Source organism: Thunnus albacares, chromosome 21 (genome assembly GCF_914725855.1).
Source record: "Thunnus albacares chromosome 21, fThuAlb1.1, whole genome shotgun sequence".
Taxonomy (NCBI): Eukaryota; Metazoa; Chordata; class Actinopteri; order Scombriformes; family Scombridae; genus Thunnus; species Thunnus albacares.
Genome location: NC_058126.1, coordinates 13,162,733 through 13,176,716, shown reverse-complemented (window position 1 = coordinate 13,176,716; position 13,984 = coordinate 13,162,733). Strand labels below are relative to the sequence as shown.

At 40.9% G+C, this 13,984-nt stretch overlaps 1 protein-coding gene across 2 annotated transcripts; it reads left to right on the top strand.

Moving 5' to 3' along the window:
• On the top strand, positions 1 to 12,288 carry qtrt2 (queuine tRNA-ribosyltransferase accessory subunit 2). Of its 2 annotated transcripts, XM_044339669.1 has the most exons (9): positions 1 to 84; positions 395 to 598; positions 694 to 749; positions 2,460 to 2,536; positions 3,043 to 3,252; positions 4,242 to 4,441; positions 7,501 to 7,670; positions 11,125 to 11,239; positions 11,387 to 12,288. In XM_044339669.1, the coding sequence occupies exons 1-9, from the start codon at positions 71 to 73 to the stop codon at positions 11,637 to 11,639; spliced, it is 1,299 nt and encodes a 432-aa protein (XP_044195604.1). In that variant the 5' UTR covers positions 1 to 70; the 3' UTR covers positions 11,640 to 12,288. The 2 variants fall into 2 exon arrangements, with proteins under 2 accessions (XP_044195604.1, XP_044195605.1); XM_044339670.1 differs by having other exon boundaries at positions 53 to 598; positions 7,501 to 7,652.
• The last annotated feature ends 1,696 nt before the right edge of the window (positions 12,289 to 13,984 follow it).

The following is a 13,984-nucleotide window of genomic DNA, read 5'->3' as shown; positions in this document are numbered from 1 at the left end:
CTAGTTTTTCAAATGCTGTCGCCGCTGTTGATGACGACATATTTCCTCGACTTGTAGTTCCTGCAATTCGATGACTTTTCGTTGGTAAGCAAAAGAAAGCCGCCCTTGGATTAAAAACGTATAACTTATAACTCAAACAAGTACAGCTGTGAATGCGTAGGTTTTCTTAAAGTCCGTCATTTATTAGCAGTAAACACCTCAAATCGGCGAAAGGTTGCACATAGTCGTAACACGTGAGTGGAGAGGCAAGTTAGCTGCGTGGCTAATTCACATGCTGTTTCACTAGCCTGTGCCTTCAGCTGACGTTATAGCCAGCCGGGTTTACTGTTGAGACAATTGTCGTGCAGTCATTTAAGAGAGAGAGCCTTTTGTCTGCTCGTATGGCGACTGGCAGGATGAAGCTGGAGCTGTTCCGGGTGGTTCAGGGCACAGGTCGGCTGGGTGTCCTGACGGGGCTGGGCAGGACGGGGCAGCACTCCCTGGAGGTCCCGGGGTGCCTGCTGTACACACACTTTGGCACAGTCCCTCACCTAACCCAGGACACGCTGCACACCCTGAGCACCCTCCCCTCTGTCACTCAGATCACCCTATCCAACGTGTAAGCTATACTCCTCACACACACTCACACACACACACACACACACTGAACTCTCTCTGAAACCTAACCTACATCTCCGTCATTGCTCCCTCCAGAGCAGAGCACCAGGAGGTGTTGGAGGACTTTAAGGATGGATTCAAGAAGTTTTCAGGTACTGTGAGATGCATCACACTTTCTCTCTCCTCTCTTACTGCCACTTATCTTCTAGAGAGTAATCAGGGAAAAGCAGGAGGAGCAGAGAGGATAAGTTGGGACACTCAAACAGACCAAACACCATTGATTAGACATACATAACGATGACACTTATTCCAATATATTCAGATGTATTCAGTATTGATTAAAAGGTAATCCATCATTAGCTTTTAACTAACTGAAATCATTAAGGACTACATTCATGCTAATGCAGTAGAGATTTAATTACAGGCGCCTAACACAGGCACCAAACTTTTTCTCCTGTTGGTATGACATTGTTGGAATCGCTGTAACATGTGCATTTAAAAGTATTGATAGTGCTGATTCCCAATATTTGCAATGGATTGATTTGCCGAAATACTTAACTAAATATCATATTTAAAAAGTTATAGCCCCTGAACTCTAGCGTGAAATGACATCTAAGTGCTTGTGGCCACTCTTTATGCAAGGTGTTTTTAAAGAGAGTATTGGAGTCATTCTGTATTAGCAGATACTTGAGCAATCCCTGACAGAATACTATGTTTCAATATTTACACAAAGGTAAAAAAAAGGTTCAGAGTGTAAATATCTTTCTCAAAATAGTCTTTTTTTTCTTCCTGTTAAGGGACCAACATGGCATTTGAACTGTGTTCAGACTCTGGACAGTTATACAACTGTCTTCTGACCATAGAGGCATCTGTAGTATTTTGCAGTAATTGACAGTAAACAGTAGGTGACAGGAAATGTGTTGGGAGAGAGAAGGGGATTTACATGCAATAAAGGTCCCTGGCTGTAATGAAACCATGTATGTTGCCATTATATGCATGGTACGCATCTTAACCATTAGGTTGCATTTGTTGTTGTTTACACAGAACTGTAAGATCAGAAGGCTGTATAGGAGGTTTAACTATTTTAAATTAACCTTATTTATCTTCTGCTCCACTGTGATTTTCATTTAACCCTCTGCATCAGACATTTCACAAATAACAACAACAACATCTGAAGAACCTCTGCCGGGCTTAAAATCCTGTACTGGTGTGAACGGTTGATTGATGTAAATGTCACGCATACATGATGCACACATTTACCCTGCAGAGCTTGGAGTATATGAATGTCATTTCCACCGGCTAAATTGGAAAGACTGGTGCAAATTTGCATGCTTTTAAATATACAGTATGTCAAGTTCAATATTGAAAAGCTGATTAGCTCAATGAGCTTGACTTAAAAAGTAGTTTTGTTCTCTGTAATATTTATATAAATGCCCCAGAAGAGTGACCTCATTCAGCTTTGTGGAACAGTAGTTGTGGTACTAAGCTTTACCCTGCCTCAGGCAACCAAATTAGAAATGCAATCGCTGTAGTGTCACTTGTTAAACTGTCAGGGGATTACAACAGTATTGTCTCTAAAGTCCCAGAAGGCGAGAGCTGTGATTGAATAATTAGACATAATAGCAGTGTTTGCTGTTATTAGGCCTTTTTGTTTTCTCACCTTTTGATCTTCTGCTGCAGCTGGGTTTGCTGATAAGGCCACAGCTCATTCCTCTCTCCAGACCCGGAGCTGCTACATTAACATGCAGTAATGAAGTGTCTCTCTCCGTCACCTTGCTTCGTGCTCGGACATTGCTGAGTGTAATCCCTCTGGTTTTGTTGTATGTGAGTGATACGCACTTTCTGTTGATTACTTTGTGCAGGTCTTCATGATACAGTGTTGTACTGCTCGCTTCATGACCCCGCGACCTCTTTCCCGACAGGTCATACTACTTACAAGGTGAGAACGGGATTCTGCTGAAAAAGAGAAACAGCCGATTAACATTGTAGCATCAGCAGAGCTATTGTCTCTGTTGTTTCTCATTTTTTAAACTTTTTTAATTGATGTTTTCTAGCAAAAAAATCGGGTTGACATGAGCAACGCAATACCTACAGAGGAGCAGGGTCTTTCAGTAACATTCGTAATGGATTACATCTTATAGCAACACATATGTAGTCCGTTTTTCCAGTATTTTATATGTTGTTTATATTGTAATTTTAAGGTAAAAACCAGTTTACGTACATTTTACTTTAATTTAACCTTTATTGTCCTTGGATGGCCAAAAGTATTTTACAGAGATAAACTACAAGTTTATCCTGGATTTTTTCCAGCTATAATGTAACAAAAGATCAAATATTTTAATTATCTCTTCAGCAATCAGTTTGAAAACATTAAAGGACAAGCCCATGAATATGAAATCACAAATGTCTTTTAAAATGAAAATGCCCTCTCCGGGTTGTTGGTAGACGGTGTCGGTGTGGGGCAGTGGCGGGCGAATAGAGCTGACGGTGGACAAGTTCATGGATCTCCAGAAGATCATACAGCCGGACTGGTACCAGAGCATGGCAGACGGAGAGACCTGGCAGACCAACACCTCCCGCAAAAGGGTTCGAAAGTCGGTGGATCGAACTCTCGCCCACTTGGACGAGTGTCTGCTGCTGCACCAAAAATCACAGGTGGACACACAGCCTGCAATCAGAACACACACACCACTGCTCTCCTACGCAGTAGACTCCCCTATAAGCCCTATTTTTGTTAGTCGGTCATGCACGGCACAAGCACGCAGGATTTTGATTGATGTTTGGTGGTCTTGTTGTCACAAGGGTGCTGTGCAGCTGTGCTACGGCTGTAAACACAGTGAGATTAGGAGGAATACATTATCAGTGGGTACACACATTATCAAGAGGCGTGACTAATGAAATCACCTGTTTTCATTTTCTTTTAAAAGCAGTGAAACGCTACCTCATTTCATGATAGAGAGAACAGACAGAAAAGAATTCATATGATGAGGAGATTCACAGTTGTCACGTGTAGGAAGTTTTTTGTGTTTCTTTTTGTTTGCATCAATCTGAAAGTTGTGTGTCTTTTTAACAGTTTTTTATATCATCAAATGTGTGTTTCGCCATCTGTATGTCTTTGCTAAATGCTGCATTTATGTGCTCTTCTGTCTGTATTATTGCCTGGCTGCAATTCAAATTTCCCTCAGGACAGTAAATGTAAAGTGTAGAGCGATGTTGAGCAAAGAGCCAAACAGAACCGACAGCGTGCCGCAGGTAATTCTTGACATCAACATTGTACTGAGCTGCCTGATTGCTACCGATCTCCGCTCCCCACCCCCCACCGTGTCTCCCCTCCCACTGATGTGCAGTCAAGTTGATGTCGAGTCATCAGAACCCAGATGGGCTCTAGCAAGAATAAAACTTAAAGCTTATCGCAGAACTCATTCATCGCCTGCCTTTGTGGGGATAAGTGTTGAATGAAAGGAGAAATCAGCAGCAGATCTGTGCACAACACTGATGATTTATTTATTACATATTTAGTTTCGTGTTTTTATTCGTTTACCATCTATGCTCTGTTGGTTTAAGCATCTACTTATTTTTCTTGCTCTCTGTCAGTGGTTTCTGTCTGTCAGTTGTTTATTCCTCCAACTGTCTGTCATTGCCAGGAGTTGGAGGGAGTGGAGATTTTCGGGGTGGTGGAGGGAGGAGACATCCTGGAAGAGAGGGTGCGCTCAGCCAAGGAGACAGCCAAGAGGCCTGTGGCAGGATTCTGCCTGGATGGCCTCCAGACAGGCTCCATGGACCAGACCCTGAGGACCCAGCTCATCACTGCTGTGACCAAAGAGCTGCCTGAGGACAAACCCAGGTCAGCACTGCCCACTGCTGTGTGATGCAGGATTGATTCCAGTTGAAAGAGGAGTTTATTTCTGCTCCATTTGTCATTCACTCTTCCCCAGCGTTAAATTGAAAAGTTTTCACTAAAGACATTCAATCAACTACAACCGAACAAAAGAAAGTATAGTGGGTGGGAGGACAAACAGTACCATCTTTATTACTCAGTTATTCATTATCCTGACATCAATAAGAGAGATGAAACACAAAGGGCATGACTTGCATATGTCCACCAGTGTAAAAACAGCCTGTAGATGCTCTGAAAGATGACCTGCAGGGCCATACCTAAAGATTATTTTCACAATCAGTTACCATCATTTTTTTAAATGAATCATTTACTATATAAAAGGCAGAGAAATGTCCACTTTAAAAAACATTTTTTACTGTGAAATAGATTACTTCATCAAGTATTCATGAAAAAAGAAATGAAACGACAAAATAAAATGGTGAAATGAAAAGAATGAAAGAAACTCAACATATTATGAAGCTCGGACAGAACTGATTCTCATTCATTTTTTACTAACGATAGATTAATTAATTGATACCTGCCTATTTTTACTTTTTTTGTAATATCTTTTTGTAATAAACTGCAGCAGTGCAGTTATGGGCATCTGTGTGCAAAACCGTGTGATTTAAAGACTGACCGGTCCCAGTTGTTGGGTCCTGCTCAATCCATTAATTATCCTGCTTGATTGATTACAAGTGAAAACCCAGAAGTTCGCCCAACCCCTCCGCAGTCTGTCAGCAGTCATTATCTCAGTTGGACCTTGAAGGATATTACCTGTGTCAGTTACTCTTTGTCCATCTACCACTGTTCCTGTTTTTGCATTGATAGCTGGCAGTAACTGGATTTTTTAAGTTTGCTCACATTTTGTCATTTTTACAATATAGAAGTTACAATGTCAAACTCAAACAGTTATTCTTAACCTTAAAAACAGATTTGAGAAAAGTTATTGTAAACCAAATGTTTTTAAGAAGGCTTCCATTTTTCTCTGTTTGTGTGTCAGATGAATGTCAGCAAGAAGAGACATAAAAGGTACTTTCACACCTAACTTGTTTGGTTTGGTTCAAACAAATGCTGGTGTGTTTGCCTATTTGGTTTGGTTCATTTGGGCCGGTGTGAAAGCTGTCAATCAAACTCTGGTGTGCGGACTTAACAACCAAGCGCACTCTGCTGCAGTTTGTTCGTAGTGTGAAAGCAAAGCAGACCAACCGCAGGATTCTGTGACAGTGGATTTAGCATGAATTCAGAAGCCACGCTCATCCATCTGCTGATTGTGGGAACTTTAAAGAAAGTGATCTATATAATTATGCAACATTATTTGGTAACCATAGTAACAAATGTGTCAGGTCATGAGTGATGTTTTTTGTCACCAGATCTGCTCAATCAGTGAGTTACCTGTCAGTCTAAATGACCTCATGTTTATAACTCTCGGTTCGTTTGTAATAAGTCAGTAACTGAACCAGAGCTTATCTTCAAAAATGTCTAATTTTTTTCCCTTGTCACAACAAACTGAACTGAACTACAGGAGTGACAGCGAAGACTAAAACTAATGATAAAACAGAAACATTGATAAAAAGATAATCTAGCTTTGCCATATTTGAATCCCGTGGAGGTTATTCTGTAGAATAGTAAAGTCCAATCGTTTGACTACAAGGTAAAACTTCTTCCAACTGAATCAGCCTGTAGAGTATCAGAGCCTTTTTACTTTTCTACATGAGCTCCTGGAGGATCTCTCGCAGTGGATCTGAGTGTTAAAAAGAACGACCTGCAAGGTAGGGGTGAGTGATATGGCCCTAAAATAATATCAAAATATTTCAGGGTATTTCTACGATAATGATATTCTTGACGAAATACTTCTTATAGGACTTTTGGCTCTCCTTGTACTCAACAGGGTGCTTCTGTGTGAGGTGATGAAATAAGTTTGTTGTATTGCCCCCTTTTGTTGTTACAGCCTTCTTGCACTTCTTACATATTAAAGTGGTTTGTTATACATCTGATCTTTTGTAACTTAACCACTTCCACACCACTGAAGTCGCCCCCTACCTACCCGAACTAACTCCTCCACCGTGGAGCTGGTAGCAACGTTGCTTTTGCTTTCAGCCATACTTGTTGTTGCTGTGCGTAACGGTGTGACATCATTACGTAACGAGGTTGGAATATTGCTGTTGTCACAATATGAATTTTTTTTTATCATATTAAAAATTATACTGATATTATGGTGAACGATACGATATGGCTCAACCCTACAGTGAGGAGTGGTAGTCTGTATCCAGGAGCTCCCTGCCAACCTCACTAAAATTGCTGGTTAACAGGCTGATCTCGAATACAATGGGACACCATCCCTACTCGTTATTCCTGGGTTCCCACGGGTCCTTGAAACCCTTGAAAGTTTGTGAATTTGAAAAAAAAAAAAAAAAAAAAATCAAAAAAGTTTTTGAAAGTAGACATAAATAAACATGGGTCATTGATAGTGCTTGGATTTATATATTTTGTGCAAGACTAGAATATTTAGTTGCTGTGCTGTGTTAGAAAAGGCAAGAGACCACATAGTCTGTGAGCTTCTGGAAAGCCTGCTAGTTCTCATAAAAATTCTGTGTCGTAACTAACCTTGATCCGCGTCTCAAACTATGTCGTGTTGGGTCCTTGAGTCTGAGGGAATTGGGCCTGGAAAGTCCTTGATAAGTCCTTGAATTTGATGTTTAAGAAGGTGTGGGAACCCTGCTGTTCTGGCTGTTAGAAGATGCGGTTTCCCTCTGGAAAGTGGAGTCGAGTCATTATCGAATGCTAAATTGGGCTCGACCTTGACGCCTGCAGGTGGAGAATGAGAGGGAACCAGTTAACTGAAAGCCCAGTAAGAGCAAAAAGCACATGACCTTTCGAGAGAAATGCTGCTGGTGTTCGTGCCTGCCTCCTCTCTTGCATTAATATGTTGCAGATGGTACATTAGTGTGTATTGGAAATAGTTGATTTATTTCATTTCTAATTTGATTCATGCTTGGCTTCCTGCTGTATTTGTGCGTGACTCTCAGACTGCTGCAGGGTGTCGGGCGACCTGATGAGGTGCTGGCGTGCGTGGAGGCCGGCGTGGACCTGTTCGAGAGTTTCTTCCCCTTTCAGGTGACGGAGCGAGGCTGCGCTCTTTGCTTCAGCTTCGACATCTCTCCGGACCCGGAGCGCGCAGGTAGAGCGCCCCTTGCAGGTGTGGTGAATAAAGTTACGTCATTTAGAAGGCAAATATATATCTCAGAAAAAGACGAATAAAAAAGGTTTTGCGTACTAACTTAATTGGCAGTTGTGATCCGCTGGCGGGATTTATTAACTTCTATATTTGGTCTCTTAGCACCAAACTCCATAAATAAAACAGCCTATTTTATTTTTAATGATTTTCTATTCAGTCTATTCTTTCTCTTGTGCTACAGCCTCATCTGGATATTGTAATATGCAAAGTACATATTATAGATGTATATCAAGCTTGTTAACTTTCAGCTGCTCTAACATTCCCATTGCATCAACCTCTATTCACTTTAGGCTGCTAAAGCATTCCCCATTGTAAATGTGTCATTTCATACACTTTTTTCTTGTCAGGCAGTAACCCGTGTAACTGTCACATGTTTTTTTTTTTTTTTTTTTTACATGTAGCATTTAAATCAAAGCACACAGGGGTTTGTTTCAGAATTTAAAAAAGGGATCAAAGGGAAATGATGAGACATTTTGGAATTTGGCAGCACTTTCATCTCTTACTTTTACATTTCTGCTCGTCAAACCGAGTGACCTCTCAGGTAAAACAACTTTGCCTAAAGCCACACAATTACTTTTTTTTTTTTTTTTACACAAGTGTGATGAAGGAAATTACCCCCCAAAAAAGATATAAAACACTCACATTTGTCTTAAAGTGCTTGCAGCGTGTGCCTTGAGCAAACTGACATGTCACTATGTAATTTGGGAGTTTGGGTAGGGGGTCTCTCCCACCAGATACTTTCGGATTATAATGAAACCTGAAAGTAATGTGATCGCTAATATGGTGTTAAATATGATTCCTCTCACCGAAATTGTTTACCTGCATCACTGCTGTGTATAAAAGCGATGAAGAGGAGACAAAGCAGTGATATAAGTTTCCTCGTTGTAAATATGCTGAGATATATACAGAGAATATTAGAAATGGGGGAAGAGGCACCAGTTTGATTTTATTAGCTGATAACCAGCTGAGCTGATGATTAAATATGCCTAATAATGAGCCTGGTAGGCTTATCTAAATTTCTATAGGAGATGCTCATGATGTACATAGAGTTGAAAATGAATTATGGTAATGATCTTGAACAAATGTAGACGAGATTCATCTGGCAGCAAAGAGGCTGCACAGGGAATTTTCTCTAATTACACCATCTTTAACGAAAGTTAAATCAGATCAGTGTGACTTTGCAGAGTGTCTTCAGTGAATGAGCAACCCCTGATCTAGTTTCAGTTTGTTAAGGCTCGGTCTGGCTGTTGTTTGAGCCTATTTTCACGCAGTAAATAGGCAGAAAGTGTGTGTCTGTTGTGGTCACATCACCCGGCAGATAAGGGAATTAAAATCAGAGATACATCTAACAGTGAACCAAATTGTATGTGTGTATTTTATAGCCTCAGGTCAGTCAAAATAATTGGATAGAAAGAAATTCAGCTGGTGAAATGAAATCGATGTCGTGTTTCATTGCGGCTCCAGTAAGGTAACAATTAAGTCCAGGCCAGTCGTTCTGATCGTTGTCCCAAGTGAAAAGCTAAAGAAGTGTTATGACATGAGCTGTGGGAAACGCACAAGTTGGCCCGTGGCGGACTTTGCGCTTCATTAAAAAGTTGTGTTAAACTCGTCTGACAGAGAAGTTTGGTATCTGGCAGCATCTTGTGTCAGGCAGCACTAATCGATTCTGCACAGGGAGCGTAATGGAGTTCAGCGGAGGTGAGATGGTGTGATGGTGTCAAACCTGGAGAGAAATTCTAATTCCCCTCTCAGCCAATTACAAGGCCCCATGTGGTGGGGGTGGGAGTGTCAACACCCCCGCTTCCCAGTTAAGGTCCTTTTTGACACAGCAGACCATATGCTAATTCACCCCCTTCCTTCCTTCCTTTCCTCTCACTCTCTCTGAGTTTTCCTCTGTTGGATCTCCTTTTCTCCATCTTCAGAATTTCCTCTTTTCATCATCCAATCTTTCTATGCTCCCCTCACTGCACTTTGTCCACCATTTTCTCATCAGCACAGCTTACTTCTCCATTTTTTTTGCATATTATTAGCCTTTCCCGGGCCTCATTTTGTCCTTTTTATTCTCATGGGTAAGCTCCATAATGATTTCCTTTTCCTAGTTTGTTTATATACGTTGTTGCCGCTTCATTTTTTTCACAGATTCCACTAAATCCATTTTGCTGTATTGTTGCCTTTTTATGTGCTTATATGCATCACCGTGGACCATTTCCTTCCTGTTTCTAATTTCAGATTTCTCCATGGTTACATGATATAGTACAATAGAGTACAAACAGAATATACAGTACAATAACAACACAATAATGGCAACCTGAGGGAAGGAAGAGCAACATAAATAATTTAAAAAGAGGTAGAACATTCTTCAAGAAGGCACATAATTAACATATAACTTTCGGCTTATGCAACTGTAATAAAAAATTATGTAAACAGGGGGACGGTTTGAATAGCACAAAGTTTACATTGAAACAAAATATGATATCAGAGGGTTGTTAATACAAGTTTGCAGACCTGATGATCCCCGTCCGAGCCTTTATTTCTTCCAGTGACCTTGGGGATTCTGGTGTTGCAAACCCTGAAATTACAAATAGTGTGTCTATAATTTTATGTAAATTCTACATAAAGAACACACGCTGACATACTTTGGAGCTCGCTTTGCCACTTCTATCTGTATACGAACCGGTTTTTAAACCTTTGCTCAGCAGTTAGTTTCAACCAGCTGCTGTTGTCACATTTTTCTGTGAGTCAGAGATAAAACAAACCTCAGTCAATTAGTATCTGCTTAACCTGCAAAATCCATGGTGACACATATACACCAGAGCTACACAAACTAAACAGCGTTCAGTTTCTTTTCTTTCCAGCAGCGTCTCCCAAAAGACAATATTATTGGCTTTTGAGGGAAGCTGCTAGTAACACGTATTGGGGATCTTACTAGCTCCCACAGACCATGTTATTATAGATTGTCATTTAACCTTTAAACTTTTCCAGAGTTTCAGGTGTAGCTTTTCCAATACATACATTTTATGAACCTCCACTCTTCCCTTGTGCCCTACTGTGAATAACAACAACTCTCTTAATAAAAGCGTATGACAGCTCATCATCAGCTCTAGTTACTTTTTTCCATTCTCATCACATTAAGTGAAGTCACCTTGCATTGAACACCAATCTGTGTAAAACAGGCTGGTAGTCAGAATATAGCCAGTAAGTAATTATATTATAATGGCAAGAGAGAATATAGGACACAGCAGTGTTTTAATAGGGGTCAAGCTACATTATATGTTGGCGTTTTATTTCTGCCGCTGGGCTGATGGGGCGCCGTGGTTCTATATATAGGGGCTTTTTTTCTGCTTGAGGATCAAATTATGGTGAGAGTAGTTTAGGGTGTTCTGGGATTAATGAGATGCATGTATGTTTTTTGCAGTGCTGGAGCTGCACAAAGAGAGGGACGCAGCAGGGGAGACACAGCAGAATGGAGATCATAATTTCGATGATCAAACACAGATGACATCCTTTGAGATCAATCTCAAAGACAAGAGGTTTGTTTCAGCTATAATAAAACCCTAAAAGTTTTGACAAGCAGCAGTGCTTGCAAAATCCTCGCTTTCATGTGTTTGTTGCACACTCGATTTACGTTTAAGGTGTCTGTTTTTGACTTTCTTTGAACTGTGTAAACTTCTATCCAGGTACCACGATGACTTCAGGCCCCTGGTGGAGGGGTGTGGCTGCTACTGCTGTAAGAACCACCAGAGGGCATACCTGCACCACCTGCTGGTGACCAATGAGCTGCTGGCTGGAGTCCTGCTCATGATCCACAACACAGCCCACTATCACGGCTTCTTCAGCGCCCTGAGAGAAGCTCTGGCTAACGATAAATTGGACCTCCTCAAGAGACGGGTACTCGGGGAGAGAGACTGGCAGACAAAAACAAAGGAATAAGATAGAAGAATCAGTGATAAGACAGGGATTGTTCTGGGGAGGAAAAGGATGGGGGGCTGCTCCTCTTCTTAAGGATCACTGGACTAGCCTGGCCAGAGGCAATCAAAGTGCTTTCTTGCTCTTCCCAGCCCAGTTAGAGGATGAGCTGTTATACTGCAGAGACCTTGAGACTTGAGTCTCTCCATATGTTACCAAAGTCATGTCTCTCAAGCACAGCTAAGCGCAAAGGATGAAAACAGAACAGAACAGATAAAGACAACCGTTTGATGTTTGCGCCTTCGGTTTATACCCTGGTTTCACATCTCTTAAGCTCCTGTATTGATCTGAGTGGATAGTCGGGAGACGGACTCAGGGTTAGGTGGTTGAAGAGGGAAAGGAGCTTCATGAGAGGTCAAGAAGAATTTGCATGAAGAGAGAAATGTGAGGATTGATGGTGGTGGACTGTCGACTATGGCTGAATCCCTATGTGCTTCCTGTTGTGGTCTGATTGCAGGTCAGCAGATGACTAATGTAATGTGGACTGACTGACACAGCAGCATAGACCGGAGGGAGAACCAACTCGAGTGACCATTAATTACAGTGAAAAAAATCACCAAAATAAGTTCAGTTTTCTGCTTTTATATATTAAAAAGTCATGTGTATAATAAGATTTCCTTGAGGGTTTGTCATCTCATACTTTATTTATCTGTCTTTGTTTTTTTTCTTCATCAAGTATTTGTTCATGTGCTACATTCACACACATGTACTGTTTATTGACTTCATGTAAAATAACTAGCATGTATGAGATGAGCTGCTCTCCACATGCAGATGTGACGGTTTTTGTCTCATGGGCTTCAGGGAGGTTAACTGAAGGTTTGAGCTGACAGCTCCACCGTTCCCGCTGCTGAGAAGGGATAAAAATCAGATACAGATATGGGTCTCTACTGACTCCCATGCAGCGATGGAGGGAGACTTTTTGAAGGTGAGGGTATATAATTGACTGCCAAACCGTGCAGATGTCTGTGGGGGGACAGGGGACAGACAGAGAGAGAGGAGAGTGTGACAGTTTTATGGAACAGCAATGAGGATTTTTGTTGTACTTGTGGGTTAGCTTAACCGCACGGAGCATTATAAAGAAGTAGGTTGGCAGGTGGGTGCTGTGCTTAAAAGCTTAAGAAATGTAGGCGTAAAATTGGTTGGGAAAGATGAAAAGATGGAACTTTATTAATATCTTTAGGGAAAATGGGTGAAAGCTAAAACAAGCAGTGGCCTCTTAACTATGTTTATTTTAAGGTTTCATGAGATGGCAGTAGATGTAGTGTATAGTGTGGGGAAGGTTGTAAAGTCAATCCCCCAGAGTAGCTCCAGTAAAAATAGACTAGGTAGTGAATGGATACTGTCCTCCTTTCCTCAGATAACCGCTATTGATATTTTATTCAGAATCTGTTCCAGTGAAGGTGCTCAGCAGCAACCAAAAAAATTAAAGCCCTTTTGTATGAATATATATATCTGACAAAGAGTTTTTATCAGAAAGTTTGGTAAATCTACTCTGGATAAGTATGCTGAATATTTCAGTCTGGTTATTGCAATAGTTTTGGCCCTTTGAAGTTGGTGTTAATGACTCTTGAGTGAAATTGTTCATAATAAGACTTGACTACCGGACTCCAACCAGTTATTCCTTTTGACATATGTTTATCAAGCTTGTGACCTTCAACTGTAAGATAAAGTAGAACATAAGTGATTGCAATAATGATGAGATACAGCACAATGACATAGAATTTAGATAAGTATATAGCAGGTAAGGGGGATGGCGGACGGGGCTCCTCCTACAGAATGCACGTATGCAATATTAAAACTATACATGGGTCTTATACAGCAAAATATGTGTTGTCTGAAGAAAGTCTTCCCTACAGGGTCAGTGTGTTCCTTTCAGCTAATTACCGTACATTTTGGCAACCATACAGAGTTTAGAAAATCCCCAAAGCCAGAGGTTTGATGGAGCTTTTTGGATTCATGTACCACAGTACCCTGACAGGTGTGGCTCCTGTCTAAAAAAGTGAGAGTTGAATTTTATCAACTGTAGTTAAACTGGCAGTGCAACACAGGATACCAGTTAAATTGGCAAATGTAGTATATAATATTATCTGAAAGTTGTCAGAGGTTTTATGCCTTCAACACAGAGAATTTCCACAATACTCTTCTAGTGGGTAGCAGAACAAGCTTTGAAAACAACATTGACTTAATAGCACCAGATGAAGTTTAGGGTGAAGATGTTAGCAAACAGTTGGAGTTGTGTTTCAGGCTATGTGATGACTGTAAGTCCAATATTCAGTCTTCATTAAGCTCTGTTTTGGTCTCCTGAGGAA